The 18,668-nt window shown below is 41.3% G+C and overlaps 2 protein-coding genes across 2 annotated transcripts in view; one reads left to right on the top strand and one right to left on the bottom strand.

The window, feature by feature from the left end:
- Nucleotides 1-18,668, bottom strand: part of LOC144064357 (MAM domain-containing glycosylphosphatidylinositol anchor protein 2) — a 108,262-nt gene that overhangs the window by 69,077 nt on the left and 20,517 nt on the right. Inside the window, exons 2-3 of the mRNA XM_077586833.1 lie at nt 7,242-7,381; nt 1,701-1,875 (exon numbers count right to left, since the gene is read on the bottom strand). Of these exons, the coding sequence (XP_077442959.1) occupies nt 1,701-1,875; nt 7,242-7,381 (315 nt within the window). The remainder of the gene's footprint in view (nt 1-1,700; nt 1,876-7,241; nt 7,382-18,668) is intronic.
- Nucleotides 14,869-16,723, top strand: LOC144064551 (low choriolytic enzyme-like). Its single transcript, XM_077587177.1, has 8 exons — nt 14,869-14,940; nt 15,242-15,260; nt 15,369-15,428; nt 15,533-15,679; nt 15,754-15,871; nt 16,022-16,200; nt 16,299-16,380; nt 16,582-16,723. Exons 1-8 carry the CDS (start codon nt 14,869-14,871, stop codon nt 16,721-16,723), a joined length of 819 nt encoding a protein of 272 aa, XP_077443303.1.

Here is an 18,668-nt window from a genome sequence, read left to right as displayed (position 1 = left end):
AACGGACGTTTGGTAGAACAGACGTTTGGTAGAACGGACGATTGGTCGCCAGGTTCACTCGCTGTCAAATTATGACACAGAGTTTACTGTTGATATTTTGATATTAGATATTTAGATATTAAACTCTCTCTCTCTCTCATGATTATAAATTTGAGAGCTGGTTTCAACAGTCCGTTCTACCAAACGTCCGGGGACCAAACGTCTTTTGACGAAACGTCCGAGTACTATTTACTCGTGATGCACAAGCATCCCAAATTTCTTCCAGCAACTAAGTGACATATTAAAGTCACTTTAGATTAACCTCGTGTAATGCACATTAGGGTTACGTATGTCGTAAATCTGACGCTCCCTTGTGTGTGCAGTCAAAACAATCCTTTTCAAATCTATGAATGCCATAAAACACAGACATAGGCGTACAGGTTTCGTGTTGTTGAGAGGTCCACCTACAAATCAGCAGTTATAGCTCCAATTACAAAAAATAAATTCATGCAAAGTAGATATTAATAGCATGCACTTGCAGAGGCCCGTCAATTAGCATCACCCCAGGGGGACAATGACAACATTGCTCCAAAGAACTGGTGTGAGTCCGCCACACATTTCAGGCTGATAAAGTACACACTAGTACCAGACCACATTTGTAGGCGTCATGAAATCGGAATTCTACGTTTTATCCAAGTGTTTAAAACTTATAAATGTCACATTTGCATGAAGAAAGATATCTGAAGCTCTTTGTGGCATGATTTTAAGTGAGACTTTTGCCACATCGTGCTGAATTTCCTCATATTTGGCAAACATGCCCTTTAGACAGCAAAAAACAAGACTTTTCAAAAGTTTAAAAATGATTTGTCAATACGGGATGGCCAAAGTGTTATATGATTTGGAATTCTACCACATCCGTTAAACAAGGAATCCTAAAAAAACGGTGTAAATATTTAGTCTATATACCTATGTTTTGCTTATTAGGTGAGTAGGACTGAGAGATTAAAGTGACTTCACAGAGAAAATGTTGTCTAAATCATACCAAAGGCAACATAGTTTTAGGATTAGGTCAGGAATTGTGTCACTTTGTTTTAGGATAGATTAGAAAAGAAAAGTGAGTTGAATTAAAGTTTTGGTCAGGGATCAGGTCAGCAAGCTCTCCAAGAAAGCGGGTATTAAAAAAAGGCTGCAGCCAAGAGAAAAATGAGAACAATGGGGGAATGAAGCGATGTGGTGGATAAGTGGCCGATTTGAATCCAGAGAGAGATGGACTGCAGCCAGAGATTTTACAAAAGTTGACTTTTAAAACCCCTTAATCAAAGTGGCTTTGCATGCATTTAGACCCCTGTCAAACTTTTTTTTTGTACTCCACTCATGGAAAACTGCCAGCAAATCCCAGATCCATTGGAAATTGAAAATGGGTCGTTTAATGTTTGATTCATCTTAAATCTTTGGTAGTTTAATTGCGTCTTTCCTTCTTGACATATTTCTTACTACCCTGACTGTTTGCCTCAAAACATTTGATGGTTCTGTGATCACGCTCAAATATCTTACGACATTTTAAGACAGGTGATTTCCTTTAAACGACAATTTTTGACTTTTCAAAGTTTGCCTGAGGAAAATATCTGACTAATGAGGATGCAAACCTTGATATATAGGTTGTCGATCTTTCTAAATGTTTGCACATAATAAATAAATAAAGCTCTTGCTTTCTTACTCACAATAAACGTCCACTCGAATAGACTTGATAGCAGGTGAGCCGAGGCCATTCTCCGCCTTGCAATAGTAGCGGCCGCCCTGCGTTCTCAGGATCTTGGCGATGTGCAGCGTCTCATTGAAGACGCTAGAGTCCTGAAAGCGGTCCGACACGCTTCCGGCGGTCTTGGTCCATCGGATCTGGAAAGAGGGAAAGGAAGAAATCTTGAGTAAATGCTGAATAAGCATTAAACCAAAAATATTCATGTTTAATTTACATTTTGGAGGAAACAACATCTGCATTCAAAATATTTAGCAAAAAAGGCTGAAATTAGGTGAGCAGCGGGAGTAGAAACAATTTGTTTTTTTGTGCTTTGTTGAAATGCATGTTGAAAAAGATTCAGGAATATTGGATGCATTGTAAAATCAAGAACAGGTTAGGTTTCGCATACATGTATTTTCGTGATTAGGGTAGCAGTAGGGTTCAGGTTTGGGGAATGTCACCAACTCAGCTAAGAATCAAAGCATTACACTTTATGGTTTAAGATGCCATCACTTGATATACTATGAACACCAACTTCCAATTCATCCCTTTCCAAATATCCCCTCACGTCTAAAAATATAAATAATCAGTTTCAGAATCATGAGAAAGATAAAACATAAGGACTTGGCTGTTCCACACGAGTTGAGCCCACTGCAGCAATCTCAGCATGACTACCGTTCACTAAGTGACGGGATGCGAATAGCCCGTGGCATGGTGGAGTAATGAAAGGTGAAATAGCAATACCGCCACCCCCCACCTAACAACGGCTTGTAATTGACTCTCCATCATGGGTAGGGACCCTGTCCTCATTAAAGCATACCGCATGAACAGGTAGTGTGACGACTGTGGCCTGAGGGGCAGGCACCTACAGTCAGAGGCAGCCAGCATCAGGCTCAAGTCAATGCCTCATCCTAAGTAAGCCGCAGATGGACTAGCTTTGCCCAAGTGAGCTCCACATATCCCTTGCCTGTCTGCAAATTACAATCCAATCCTTACTTACTGGATGGTGCTAGCAGCATCTCCACATCCTGATAACATCCACACAGATAACATCAGATGGAACAGGGATATCCGTGCATGCGGGAATGTGCTACTATCCGGGGAAATGGTCCTAACTCCTATTTAGGGTCTTGACAGAGAACCACCCTGAGGTAAACAAAGACCGGGAAGCACGCAGATACAGTAGGTCGCCACAAATCTGGTAGCATTGCCCCGGGCCGTAACAGATGCTTACAATGATGCTCGGGGCAACACGATGGCATGTTGACAAGTTTATCTAGGTTGATGTTGATATCACATGTAGTATACAATAGATCCTACAGACAAATTGGGTGGAGCTTTGGAAAAAAAATACATCAATGATTTAAACAGCTTAGAGGAAAAATGACAATAGACGAACCACACTGGATAGAGAATGAAAAATAAGTATAATTTAATACCATAGTAGTATATCATATAACTATATACTACATGAGTTGTATCTGAAATGTTATTAAATTTGGCAAAACATTTTGCCACCTGTGCACCTTAAAATAAAAGTACCACTTTAAAAAAAACACAAAAAACATTTTCCATTCAGGCATTGAGGGCCAGAAGTTGTCGCATTTTCCCAAGGTTTGATTTAAGTGTTTTCTGAATTTCAAATAGTCCAACTTTACTGTAGATAACTCAGTATCCTTTTCTGCAAGAAGGCAAAATGCTGCACTCCACTTTGTGTGCACCCAGAGCAACATTTAAGAGAAAATGGGGCCATTAAAAATAAGAAGGCTCTAAACGAACACCCTGTAGAGAGAATACTTCTTTCGGCCTGATTCAAATTGATGAAAAGAAAGGCACACCATACTTGGGTACAGTCAGTCAATGATCGATGCTAACTGTTAAAAACACCATGAGTTCAGCAAAAGTTGAACTTGCCAGCACAAATTACAAGTTTTTAGGAATTTCCACGCAAGTTTCACACCAGAAGTGAACATCTTCAATGGAGAAGGAAGCCGGCTTGTGTTGGTCTCTGCAGGATTCTTCACCATGTAACATTGCAAAAATGTGCTTTAGCCTCCAGCAATGTATTTTTTTCTTTTTATTGGAGTACCTGGAGTCTTGAGAATAGTAAGTCTGCAAGGATGTCTTACCGAGAAGAATTTGACAGTCTTTGCTTTTAGCACTGCACTGCAAATATTCTAGATCTTGGAATTATTGACAGATTCAAGCAACATTATTATAACTATTCAATCAAAACGAGCACACCCTGCTCTATTTCTTTTCTCTGTGCACTTAATACCAATGGCTCATAAAATCTTTCAATGCCATCCAAAAGATGGTAACAATTTTCCAGGACACTCAAAATCATCACCCAAACAAAAAAAAAATTATAGTGAATTCCCAGTCTCCAGAGCCTAGTCTCTCAAAAATAAAATGTCAAAAGCAAAAAAAAAGGATTTAAGCATGGCAGTACTTTCCTCCCGGCGAAAGCCAAGAAAAACAATAACATCGCCAAAGAAGGATCAACATTTGCTAATGAGGAAAAGCACAAACCCATCCAGATTAGTCTGAATAGCGGCTGAGGCAGGGCATGCTGCGACGCCACAGTGAGGGTTAATTGAAATGCGCCCGGTGTCTGCTCTTATGCCAGCGTGGCATGCTTCAGCACGCGTCCATGCTGGTGAATTGCCCATAATTCCTGCTGTAACGCTTCCCCGCGCCCATCCGTGTGACGCTTTCCTAATTGCACACAGTGTTTCCTTTTAGACGGCCATGGTGGTCCATGCCACTCAGCGGCGCGACCTACCATGGCTGAGCATCACAATCAACCAATAAGAGTCAGTGAAAGGGGTTGCAAATGACAGAGCATGAGCGCAGGGGAGACAGGTCTAAATACCCAAAATAGGGGTAGACCCTTTGAAACGTGGCACAATGGAGGTGTTGTAATCAAAATGTGTTCTATTACTTAGTAAGAGGAAATGAAACAACACATAAATGCTTCTTGAGTGCAGAACCAATGGGGAGAGACAAAAATACATAGAGCTGGACGAGTGGCTTCACAGTTCTGTGGTGGAGGGTTCTTCTGAGCTTGTGTGGGTTTTTTCTGGGTACTCCAGTTAGATCCCACACCCCAAAAAAACATGCATGGTAGACTGCTTTAACACTCTAAATTGCTCCGTGGTGTGAGTGTGTGCAAGATTGGCTGTGGCTGTGTCCTCCGCCTGCTGCCCATCGTTAGCTAGGATAGGCTCCAGGACCCCCTGCGATTCTTGTGTGGATAAGCAGTTCAGAAAATGATTGCATGCATCCCCCTGAACACAGCACTGAAATAAAGCCTCAGAGCAACTTTATGATGAAATAAAAGAAACATTTACGTATGGATGAAGCAAACTAAGTATCACTCTGAATCCAAATAACCAAGGACAGAACACGGTCTTTAAACTGTGAGGCTGATGTATTATGCGGTCAGCCGACACACAGTCGAGTGATGAAAAGAGACTAGAAATGAAAATGACTAGGTAAAGAAAGAAAAAAACAGCACATTCTAATAAATGAATAGATCTCTGAGAAGAATCCACAAACAAATAGTGTGGAACAAAGAGGAGAAGTGGGAACAAACACCTATGGAATAAAGGACGTGCTGACAAAAAGAAACGATGGCGAGAAAGACTTCATTCATTAGCTTCGAAAATTTGACGGACAGCGTAGCTGGCTCGGTGCTGAAAATAAAGACCTAGACCTTGCACTGCGTTGAAAAGAAATGTCTTTGAATGAAAATGACCAGCTTTATAGATGTTTATGTGTCAGAGCAATGAAAGGAGAAGAGACCGGTGCAGAGCGGATACATCTACGGACCAAAGAGAGGCTAAATACTACGACCCACGATATTGCCCAAGCTTGAATGCGGCCGCTGTTAATTGCAGTTTGAACAGTGAAGGTTGAGGCTATAGTGTGGCTCCTTGGAGAATCCTTACAAGCCAAACTGTGAAAATAAGACTGATTCAATGGTGTTCAAATAAAGGAGCATCTGCTGACACTCGCATTGAAGGCCAGGCATCTTGGGAACTTCTAGAAACAGATCACATAGTACGTGGACGGCTCTGTCTCAAAGTGAAATTTCCAAAGGCCAGAGGTCGTCGTATTTGTACTTGCTGACCCGTGGCTTCGTGACTTGAATCTGGCTGGAGAATAATTGAAACAGAAGTGGGAGCAGTGGGGAAAAAATGTGTTTGCACTGTGGTGGCAGGCTGTATGAAGCTGGTAGTCAAACAGAGCCGTGTGGACATAATGGATGGAGGCCAGGCCAGAGGAGACGAGGGCAGATGGCTTCATCATTGCGGACTCTTTTAGCGACGGCGGAGGCCAAAGAGCAGAAGCCATCCCAGTATGAACAGTTCAAATCATAGTTGCCTGATGAAGATGTTTACACGTTGCTGGCCTACTATACTGAGAGAATGCGAGAAGCGATCGCCACTTTGCAATTTCTTTGACCTTTGGATTGGTCTATGGCATCAGCAATTTTTCTTTTAAGCACTGTAGATTCTAGCAATGAAATAGAAAAGAGAAATGTGTGTATGGCCAAAACAGACAAGGTTGTGCAAAAATTCTATTGAAATGAAATGTCGATCATATTAACACGAGTGATAATGACTAATGGACGGGTAGAACGATAAAAGCTAATAGAGTCTAATTATACAGCTATTTAGAATTTTCAATTCTAATCGTAAGGAAACACCTCAATTAGGTTCACATCACCACAAAGTTACTCTTTATATTCTGTTGTCCATGCAATTATTGTTTTTCTTTTTAAAAATTGCCCCACCTACAAAATGGCAGGCTCCATAATACATTCACGATGTGGTCACGATTCAGTTGTGGCAACCTAAGGATAGATGATGACTTCAATATTGGTGCCCCAGCACACCCTGATAACCAACCATTTCAAACCAGCCTCTCCATTTAAATCTAATCCAATCAACACACCGTTTGCTCGGCAAATGGAACGAATGCTGCCTATTGATCAAATAGGGCGACTATATGTAAATGAATGCAAATGAGCTCGCTACTGTGTAGATTTATAGCGCGGTTCTTGCGTGATTTGGTGTGCCGGCGAGCAAATTGGATGCAACAGTGGACGAGTGTTTAAAAGGTTAGTGTGTGTACATCCTGCCAGCATTCGTAAATGTGATGGCGACACGGCTGACATTTGTCCCTTAATGGACTAAGTTAGATGGCATTTAAGTATAAGTGAGCTGATTGGCTACCACTCCCCTCCAAAAAAAACCAAAAAAAAACATTGACTTTCTAATAGAACTATTTCTTATAATTTTTGGGGGGAGGGATGAGAAGACTACAGTGTTAAACTCTGGAGTTATTGTTTTTTCTGCAGTTAATCTCCTCTTGGTTATTTGACCAAGATTGGAAGATACTCCAAAGTTGCTAGAAATAATACAAAAATGAGCATGCTTTGGCGTCAATAGCAATGGAAACTTCTCCACTTCATTGGAACCGACTTCGGGTTGCTCTCCAATAATCACCGACTCACCTGTGGCCGCGGATGTCCTGTTACCAGGCAGCTGAGTTCCAGGGTCTCGCCCTCTCGGATGGTGTAGACACGCTCCGTGTGCCGCTCCTCTTCCACGTTGCACGCGTGGCCTGAGTGGATGATGCGGACAGTAGGAGGCGCTGTGGAAGCAAGGAGGAGAACATTTTTATGAGTTGTAGCCTCACACTTTCCAAATTCCGAAACATGTTTAATTGAACATTTCGCCGTCGATTTTTACAACAGGTAACCATTTCCACAGTTAAACGCCTCGGGCCTTGTTAACATGATGGCACAAATGCAATTTCTGAAGTTCAGGAAGCATTTACGAATGTTAGGTGTTCATTACGGATGTGCATTTATTTTCCAAATGTATATTTAGCATTTGATTTTTGTTTTTACTTTTTCTCCCTCCTCAGACACCTTTCCAAACCATTTAAATCAAGGATATGAGAGGACATGATGAGTTAATCAAATCCAACATATTTATCTCCACTGAATGGGCTCGTCACACAGAACATAAGTTTGCACCCTTCTGCTTCAACCTTTCAACCTCCCTGGATTTTAAGACAATTGCTAGATCCCAACGGGGGGTGTTGGTGGCGAGCGAGCGCGATAAGGGCTCGCGGCGAGGGAGCTTCATGCAAGGCTGCCACTTAAAACAAAAGGAGTCGTGGTAACAAGACCCTAGGGCTGCAGTCCAACAAAGTACTAATGCCATTTAGCCCAATGAGCCCATGTCTGTGCTGCATGCTATAAGAGTCCTGGAGGAGAAGTCAGGGAAACACCCATAATTAATGATCCCAAACTCCGCACACGAGCACACACACATACATCATATTCTTTTCTTTACGCACAAACAAGCTTACAGCAGCAAACAAGCTTCGCTTAAGCTCACATAATGGCCACAATAATGTGCTTGGAGTCGCTGATATGCTTGCACAGCCAAAGAGAGGCTCTTCTCACACACCCCTAGGAGCGAAACAAATCGCAGTCGTTAATATGTCGTTTCCAAACGTGTCATTAAAACTATTCTATTTCATTACTCATAGCATTTGCCATATTGAGTTTGGATAGGGGACTAAACCAACATGAGGCCTTTACTTTCAATGCAGTTATCATGGGCACATTGCCAATAGATGCTTATTTTCTACCCAGTTTTAATGATGTTGAATTACAGTTAAAAAGTTTTTGACACTAATACCCACCTCCTACTCATAACCTAGTGCTAATTATAAAATCCTTCTCTATCTTTCAAACCCTTAACCTAACATACCCAACAGTAAACTTCAATACAAATGCACATCCCCAAACATTGACACCAATCATTTCACTCACATTCAGACGCAATTTAGACACGTGTTTTAAAGAATATGGTAGAAAGACAAAGGTAACAGCTCCACACAGGACTACCAAAGTTGGGATTCAAACTCCGAACCCACATTGTGGGTCAGATGTGCTCGCCAACGTTCCACCACCCTCAACAACACCCAACAAAATAACAACATGTCCTGAAGAAGCTTGTTACTTCCCATTCAAGTGCCCGCCATTTAATGGTATTGTTACAAACAGAAACTAAAATGTAGGATGGACTCAGTGTATGTGGACTCATTTACATAATCGTGTCTATTTTGGGTTGTAACATCACTCCCACTCACTTCCTTTAACACCAAAAACACTTTAGCAGCTCCCCCAAGCACAAACTGCGCACAACAGAAAAATAAGAGACACAGAAGTCTCACGTGAGGCCATTTTCATAAATTATGATAAAGACACTATACTACCTTGTAATGAGGAACATCAAATCAATCAGGGATACATTAAAGGAACAGAAAGAACACAATCTCTGCAGTCCTTTGTTTCTTGTTTTACACCCGACAACTTCTTTTTCCCAGCACCATCCACGCAAATAGCGTAAACATGCTGCAATATTAATTAATCATCGCAGAAATGTATAACGTTGTGCTTTACTTTTGGCTTATAGCCTCATTGTTTAGTGTCTACAAAACTCTGGGGATGAAATTAGTTTGTTTCAACAGCATTGTGAACCCAAAGTAAGCGTCTAGCCTCGCCCCCGCAGTCCTCTCTGTATCTTTAGTGTCCAACTTGAGTCTGACGTTTGAAATGAATAGTTTGTCTCGCAGTTGTCAGCATGTGAACACTTATTCCTAATGGAGAGTGGCCTCATGCATGCACTTAAACGTCTTTCCAGCAGGAGATGCATATTATTGCATCAGGCCTTGTCAGGCGCTATTGATCACGTACTGTAATGCACTCGCCTGCACTCCTCTGCCTTTGCGCTGTTATTGTAAATGAGACTTCGTATAGATTTAAGCCGGGCGCCATCAACGCGCGTCATCCATCACGGCGAGAACACAGACGTGCGTAAGGTGTGTGGGACGGTGCAACACAATGGCGCTTTGGCCCTTTTTCAGCACAAAAACAAGCCTCCAATCGGGTATCGAGCTGCTAACTTGATTTAAGGGTCGTTACTCAGTGGAAGATTCCTCTGGTAGTCCATTTCGCAGGACAACGCTATTTTTAGCACGCAAAAAAACACAAACACAAGATACTTTGTTACTGCCAAGCTGCTAATGTCTTGTTGCGACAACCCCTACGGAGCCGCGAGTGTGTTGGTTAGAGGACAATTGCATTGTTTCGCCACGCAGCTGGTAACGGAAATTTCCTAGAACCAGGTGCCACCTTTGAGGACTTAAAAAACAGGTTGTTTAGTCATTTTGATCCAGCAAGAAGAGAAGAAATGACAACTGATGAGTGACAGGCACTCAGAACAGGCTGCGAAAACAATCTCCATAAGCCACATATTTGTACACAAGCTCAATATTTTCCAGCGCAGATGCACACGATGCAGGAAACAATTCAATTTGACTAACACTGCTGTCACATGTGTAGGTGTCATATGTCTAAACCAGTTTATGTCCACAAACAAACATACAATTGTTTACAGTTCCTCAAAACAAAGAGTACAAGAACAACCTCGGGCCATACTGTAAAGAGAAACAGGAGACAGGTCCAGATATAACCACAAGCATACAATTCTTATGTATTCTCTGAACAGGGAGTATAAAAGCAAACACTAGCAGCAAGAAACATACTGTTTCCCTGAGTCTGAATACACAAAAGAGAAATTCAGCTTAATCGGTGAATTTCCATTACAACCATCAACCTGCAAGCTGTTTATTTCCCCATTAGAATCCCAAATGCCCAGTTCTCCCATCCATGCTGTCACACCGCAGTGCTCCCAACTCCCCTACACTACTCTAATCAGACATCTGCGGGGGACGGATAAAGTCCAAACGTGGACGGCATCCAAAACGGTGGTCGTCAGTTGATAGTCCCTCGCTAGCGGCAGCTCACTAAAGGGAGAATATCTGGCCAGCTAGTGAAGATTCGGGGTGCTGCCAGCCAACAAAATGTCTTTCGATTGGACTTCAGTAAATCCCCCCGTGAGCTGATTGTCCTATCAATGCCCACAGCAGTGCATGGCTGACAGAGACGCCTTGGCTTACAGATATGCTACTGTGTGTCATGTGTATGTGTCGGAAGGATGGCGAGGATAGGTGGGGGCAGGTCACGCTTTCGATACTTAGTATTCCACGCCAAGCGCTGACGCACTTGCAAGACTAAATGACAAGAAAACATCCCCAGACTGTTTGATTTCATGTTAGATTTAAGTTCCACTACTTTACGCCACCACCCATTAGCCTGAGAGTCAAACAACGCCAAAACCAACACAAATAAGAGCATTACTTTGTCTCATATGTCATTGAAGCCAGCTTGCTCTGACACACAACTCTTCTCGTTGTCAGTATTTAGAAGGGTTAACCCAAATATTCTTTCAAAATACAAAGTTATGACAAAAACGATAAAATAATAGTACTCGGATTTTCTCATTTTTATACCATGGCAACCGCTCTTATATATAAACTAGATTGTTTGCCATTTACTATGTTAGAGGCTACTAGATTGCATCAAATGAAAATGACCCCGGTTTTATTATACAAAGCTATACATATTAATGTAACTTCGAATTATGAGCCATACTGCTTCACTAAAGACCGTACAGCGCTAATGCAATGATTGTCCCAAGCAAGGTCAGGAAAAACAAGCTGCCTCATGACCATAAATACATATATATATAATTGTTGTGTGTCTATTGTAAAAATGTATTAACAAAAACCTTGGGCAATGAACCATATAGTGCTTTACCAGAGACAGTGCACAAAGACGCATTAGAAATGGAGTATAAAAGCTATTTTAACTAACTGCTGTCATATTAACAGGAGCCAAATCGTAGGCATAAAGACACAATTTCTTGGAGGAAAAAAAATGTATGATAAAACAAAGGCAGCATATATTTCTTAAATTACACTCTATGGTGATAATTTACTGTTACAGTAAAATTTAAGTGCTTTAATTAGAAAGTTTGCGAGCGAGATAATCACGATCACTCCAAGGGTTTATATAGCTGGTTTTTAGCCCTGGAAAAAAGGCTTTTGCGATCACTTTTTAAACGGGAAGAGTGGTCTACGTGGTGCAGATTAGTCACAGCGGTTCAATAAAAGGCCTGATGTACAGCTGATGCATCAGCACCGCGCGGCTGGCAACCAATAATCACCTGCATCCGGAAGCTCGCCAGCCCCGCCATCCATAAAGTACACGGAACCCCGGAGGACTAAAAGCAGATAATAATTAAACCCGTTCTCCGTCACGCCCTCTCGCTGTACTTTACCTCGTCATCACCGTCACCTTGTTGACACCTCGTCCATCAATCGGATTGCTGGGTTCTGCGCGGAAAAGCAAGAACGAGCTTTTGATCACTAGCAGCTGGGGAGCAGAGCTGGAGACTCGTTTCAAATAAGGTCTTCTCTGCTAACCTAAAAAACTTTTTCAATTACTGCTCTACTCTTAAACCCCGCAAAAAATGATATTGCATCCACAGGGCTGCACGGAGACAGAGTGGTTTGTTTGCATGTTTATCTCACAGTTCTGAGATCATGGGTTCAATGCCAGACTCTGGCCTTGCTGTGTGGATCTTACATGTTCTCCGCAAACACTACTCTATAAGATAACGAGAAGATTGGCAGCTTTTGTCTGATGGCATGAGAAAAAAAATGCTGCATGGTTTCTGTCATACGTTCACAATGTGCTACATTTGCTCATTGTTCGGGTAGTTCGCCGTGTCACCCATTCGGTGTGCTGCCATCTCATTTGCTATGTAATCTGCCATCTCATTTGCTATGTAATCTGCCATCTCATTTGCTATGTAATCTGCCAAGAACCTTCAGGATCAGTCGTACACTAAAACGGTATTTTAGCACTTGAAGCGCTTCTGATCAAATTCCAAGTTTATCCCGGCAGAGCCAGAGGATTAGAACTCCATGACATGAACATTTTTTTTCTTGTTTGAGAGCAAAACTTTCGAAAGCCAACTTAAAATTCATCGGTGGCAATTTGCACACATGACAGGTCAGAATGATGGAGAAATTACACAGTGAAAATACAGACAATACTGCTTCACCCAAACTTAAAACTGTGTAGCAGTAATTGTAGCTACAGTGGAGCGCCAGTTATATTAGGTTGTCTAGAATGGACAGGAAAACAACAATAGGAAAGGATCATTAATGCATTGTGAAAACCACAATATACACCCTTTTCTTGCAGTTGCCATGGAAACAAAGAAGAAAAAGGGCACCGCAACATCAACAACGAAAAGCAGTGTCAACATTTATAGGCCGCTGAACTGCGGAGGACCACAAATGACAGTGGCAGGCAAGGAAACAACAAGCAAGTACGTTTACAAATTACCTCGTACTATGTATTGTGAGTAGGGTTGACGTTTGTTTTTACTCTTTGTAAGGATGAAAACAAATCACAAAGAGTCAAAATCTTTCAAAAGATCTTCTGACGGAGACTCGTACTGCATCACAACAAACCTGGAGCTGTGTGTTGTCAGGTTTACACCAAGGTTAGAACAATAATGAAAGTGATCTAGTTTTGTTTGGATCAGATGATGTGGGTCATAAATGAGACATTTGTGCCGCAGTTGGGCATTAGACACCGGGACCATAAAGCTCATAAAGCGGATGGATGCCTCATACATCAGCGAGCTTTAGCTCTGCTACGGTACTGTGGGAGTGGGGGGATAAAGCACAAATTGGATTACCTATGCAGCCACACGCATCACCAGAATAACACACATATATACACTGCACACATACATACAAACACCAATGGGCGCATCTCCAGTAGGCATGTAAACAATGCCAAACTGACCAATGGTCACGCTCTCATTGGCAGTTGATTTTGGCAGCAAATGTGCACGCACACATTTACAATTCCTGAATCCCCGTGATCATATAAATGGCACGTCGCCATGATGTACGGCGGCTCATAAACGGGCTCCGCGACGGGAGTTGAGTCGGGAAGCTTCAGACCTTGACGTGTGAAATCGGATGCTAAAAGAGTTTTCAGTCACCCAGGCGGCATTCCTATCCCCTCGGTAAACAGCAACATAGGAGATACGGTGATTTAGAAGCCGGCGGGATGATAAAGACCAATGGGCATTTTGCTAAACAAGTTATTTCTCTGTTTTGGAGCCTGGGTAAAGTCATATTATGGTGGTCAAACACTGTGAATCCTGGACCGCCAAAACCAGTCATCAGTTTATTATCAATTATTTACTTTATGCAATAGAATGATCTACAGTACATGCAAAAGATCTAAAATGATGTTCACCATTTAAGTTTGTATTTGACCCAAATCCCAAATGTCTTCAATTGAGCCTATTCAATATTATTTTAATAAAGTCTAGTACCTTTTATATTTTTATTTGGCAGTGCATTTATCGCTAGCTCATTCCAGTTAATTGAATGTGTCTGCACCCATGCATTTTTAACCCCCAAAATTGTGATCATTTTGGGATCGTACCAAAAGAGAGAATATACCGTAATTGGGTGTTTGCAAGGAGATCGAAATAGCCAACCTTTCTTTTGATTTACTTTTATTCCATTCTTATGCTCAATGTGTTGAAAGGCTTTTTTCTTTCATACATTAAATAAACTGTAACCTCCATTAATAATTATATGACCTCAGCTTTCTTTAATGGCCCTAGAACCATATATATATATATAACTATATGAAAGCCATAAGAGTAAAACTGTCCGCTGCTAATGGAGCAATCAAATATCCAGCATCCAAGCAATTTTCCATTATGACATAAATTAGGGCTGCAATCATGGTTGCAAAATATGACAGGATGTATTTCTATTTACTGAAAGGCTACTTTATTTCCATTCATTTACATGCGGAAGAGAATTCAGTTGCCTGGCAAGTCTTTGAAAAGCCTCATAGAGGGATTAAAACGTCGGAAAAGAACAGCGTCTATGTCACATTGACTTTTAAATGGCCTCTTTCACGTCAAAATGTGACGCCCGTGGACAAATAAGATTATCCCGGGGTGTCAATGTTTGGTCAAGGTGTGTGTTTAAGGATCCCCCACAACTAATGCCCAAATGCAGACACGCCTTGAGCGCCTTTATGTATAAAAACCTGCTTCAGACTGATCACCAACATCAGATTCTAGCAAAAGAACAATCCTAAAGACATAATGGATCTGAAAGCCATCATGTTCCTTCAGTTGCTGCGACTCATCGCGCTCTGTGATGCACGACCTAGCTGGGTGAGTACATGAACTAAAAAAAAATCAAAAAGGGAAATAGCCCAGTTTTGACTCCACTTAAAGTCGGTTAAGTTATCAACAGATAGATCTGTTGATGAAAAAAAAATACAACATCCAAGATAGATGAACTTTGCTGCTCATTCTGGAAAAAAAAGCTAGACATTTTCCATTGATTTTAGGCTATAAATAAGGCAAAAGTAACAGTGATCAAGCCTACTTTAGGCGTTTTTCTACTGTGATTGGCAGCCACGTTTCCATTTTTTTTTCTCCAAGTGTATCATTTCTTTCACTGTCATTACAGGACCAGGCTGTCGATAACGGTATGCGACTCGTCGGTGTGCAACCATCCTACTGATCAAAATCAATAGGTGTCAAAGTGTGTGCATGTGTGTGTTGGCGTCACTGAATGTCATCTGCTTTTACGTTAGAGAACACGGAGAGTCTGGCTGAGGAAAGCATCACAGAAACAATTCTGAGGATGAACAATGGTGAGGATTTTAAGAAAAATTGGAGATCTATTAGTTTTTGAAAACAGATCAAAGATTATTATTCCCCTTCCGTTTTCTCCTATACGTCCCCGTCTTTCTTTCAGAATCCACTGAATATCTAGTGGAGGGGGATTTGGTGTTTCCGAGAGCAAGGACAGCTCTGAAGTGCCTGAACAAGAAATACAGTTGCCTGTGGCCAAAGTCTTACAGCGGCAACGTTGACATTCCTTACACCATCGTGGACAAATACAGTAATTCTTTAGTTCAAGGACTGCGTTCATTCTGTATCCTTGATGTCATGACCATAGCGGAATTTCATTTGCAGCTAATGATGAGAAGCAAATGATTGTAGGCGCCATACGAGAAATTGAAGCCAGAACCTGCATCCGTTTCATGCCACGGACAACACAGAAGTCATACATCAGCTTTGAACCACGATTCGGGTGAGGCAGAAAATACTTTATCATTGAGTCTGCCTCGCAAACGGATTCAGCTTTGCATGAAAAAGTCGCAGTTTTGCTTAAATCTAGCCATGTTTTACTTCCAATCTGTTTGTGCTGCTTGGAAAAAATATACTCTATTCATCCATCCAGGTGTTCCTCACATCTGGGCTTCATGGGGTACAAGCAGGTAGTGTCACTTCAGCGCTTTGGCTGCGTCCAGACTGGTATTATCCAGCACGAGGTGTTGCACGCCTTGGGCTTCTACCATGAGCATACACGGAGTGACCGCGACCAATACATCCGCATCCACTGGGAAAACATCCACAAGTGTGAGTCCCTTTCTACTTAATGGCGCAAGTTCCCATTTGATCAACCTTTACTGTTTTGATCTGACTGTCAAGTAATGATTGTCCCCGTCCGTCTTCAGATCAAAAGTACAACTTCAGAAAGCAAGACACAAATAATCTCAACACACCTTATGACTATTCCTCCATAATGCACTATGGAAGGTAAGAAAACATTGATATCATTGAATTCATTGATGATTTACGATGGCCTGCTAACATGCATGACATTCTATAGTGAATACATTCAAAGGAAGAAGCCTAGATTTAAACTGAGATTTCATTCGAACATGCACCAATAAAATATAATGTCTGCTGAGCCTGACTGCAATCAAATGTTGGCATTTTTACACTATTATCCCATAGAACCGCCTTTGGAATTCATGAAGCCGTCACCCTAACCCCCATTCCAGACAGCTCAGTGGAGATTGGCCAGCGGAGGGAAATCTCAGATCTAGATGTTGTTCGGATCAATCGCCTCTACAAGTGCTTTAATTATGAAATGTAGGATGCAATGTGACATGCCAAGTGACACTTTCAATAAAACATGTTGTCCTGCCTTAGCAATTTTGCAGAGTAAATTTCTCTCCTGATTAGTTGAAAAAGAAGCAGTCAGCTTAACATGGTTAAAAAAAAAATCTATATATATAGGAACGATTGCAAATGGCGACATCGAAATGGATTTATATAGATGCCCTAAAATATTTTAAAAATGCACAGGAAGGCAGATATGTAGCAATCTCTTGCTAAATGAGTTCATTTCCATGGCTCAGGCTTGTTGTAATTAAGTTTGGGATTTGTAGAGTTGCAAGAAAAAGTGCGGGGGTGCATCTCTTGTGACAACGTTTCAGGACATAAACCCTAAACCTCATGCTCACCCTTCTGAGAACGTAGCTTTACTTGTCATCCAACTACATCCCACGCTTTCCCCTCTTATTTTCTTGCACTCTTTGAAATTCTCCACCGTTGCCTGAGAAGGCGGGCGTGAAAGGATCTTCCAAAGATTCCGACAGAGCTAATTTGTCCGTCTAGTGATCCTACAGCCCCAACGTACGCACGGCCCTGACAAGCAGAGGTTACGGGCCTTGGTGGCTGAAACACAGACTATGAATTCTGAAGACTGGATGTATGCTCTCTTTGTTTCAAAACAGTTTCCCTTGCTATCCATCAAGCAAGATGGGTGTGAAATATTTACACTCTTCTTGTCTTTGAAATATTTAGCACCAACCCTTAATATTTAGCTCTCATCAGTTGTTGAAGCGGAAATAAATTGCTTTTCTCTTACTAAATAATTTGGGAACACCTTACTAGCAGGCATTCGCACTCCAGAATGACTTGATTGTCTTGAGACTTATACGTCACCTGCACAGATTCTTTTGACATTTAAAGAATGAGTCAACAGGTGCCAGATACAGAAAAACATCCCCAGAAGATGACTGGAATGCCTTCATATTGGCTTTGGTGCACCCTGTGCAGATTAAAGAGACCCCGCCATGTTGCCGCAAAGTAGCCATGAGGAAGACTAGCTATTTTGGGTAGAAAATGTCCTTCCTGAACAACTAGATAGGAATCTTGAGATACGGTTATAGCAAAGCAGCCCTAGAACATCATAATTTCCCCTACTTAGCTCCACAATCCACCAGATAACACGTAGCATAACTAAAATAGAAGATTAGTAACAAGTTTGACCACAAGCGTGAATCAATTCTATTGCCTGAATTGCTCAAAAAGTGGGCATAGTACACTTTTAGTTCTCCAATTTTCTTCCCATACTTTCTCGTTTTTCTACCTTCTTCATTCAAAAAAAATCAGTCAAAGCCAATATAAGGCCTCACCAAACTCAATTGAGTTGGCCGTTCCCCAATGTTATAGTCATTTAGTGCTTTTTTTGTTCCGGGTCCCCGTGGTGCCGCTCGGCGACAAGACGCCGACTCAAGCGAGCGTTTTTTTATGCCTTTTAAAAAGATGAAAACGACTCTGTTGAATGTTCTAATTCCAGCGACTGAAGCTTTTTGTTATCTTCACTTAAACCTGTGAATGGGATTTTACTTCCCCCACATGGCGTTTGCATTAAAAAGTATACCGAGAAGGGATTTAGCACGAGAAGAGGCGTCTAATAACTCTTTATAAGCAATTATGCTTCTCTCGGCAGCATTATATACGACAACTAGTTTGAGCTTGTGTCCTATTTCATAATGTGATTACTATATGACTGCCTGATGTACTTTTTCCGGCTTCTTTTCTACTGAATCAGTAACGTGGTCATTATTAAATTATGAACATGCTTTATTATTCAGGCACAGGAAATGAAAATGTCTATGTACGTGTGATATTTTTTATTTATATCATTTGCAAAGTGTATGGATAAATAAGATAATTTATTTGTTATATGCAATATTGATTTCATGTTATGTAATAATATATAATATATGCATGCAAAATTTACACCTATA

Source organism: Stigmatopora argus, chromosome 19 (assembly GCF_051989625.1).
Source record: "Stigmatopora argus isolate UIUO_Sarg chromosome 19, RoL_Sarg_1.0, whole genome shotgun sequence".
NCBI classification, from domain to species: Eukaryota; Metazoa; Chordata; class Actinopteri; order Syngnathiformes; family Syngnathidae; genus Stigmatopora; species Stigmatopora argus.
The sequence above is the reverse complement of the archived record's forward strand: the minus strand, read 5'-3'. Positions and strand labels throughout refer to the sequence as shown.

What these genes read in the sequence shown, in the direction of transcription:
- LOC144064551 (XM_077587177.1), top strand. Translation starts at nt 14,869, where the DNA reads ATGGATCTGAAAGCCATCATGTTCCTTCAGTTGCTGCGACTCATCGCG. An exon ending in AATTCTGAGGATGAACAATG is followed by an intron (nt 15,429 to 15,532) that starts GTGAGGATTTTA and finishes TCTTTCTTTCAG; the next exon opens with AATCCACTGAATATCTAGTG. An exon ending in CTGGGAAAACATCCACAAGT is followed by an intron (nt 16,201 to 16,298) that starts GTGAGTCCCTTT and finishes GTCCGTCTTCAG; the next exon opens with ATCAAAAGTACAACTTCAGA.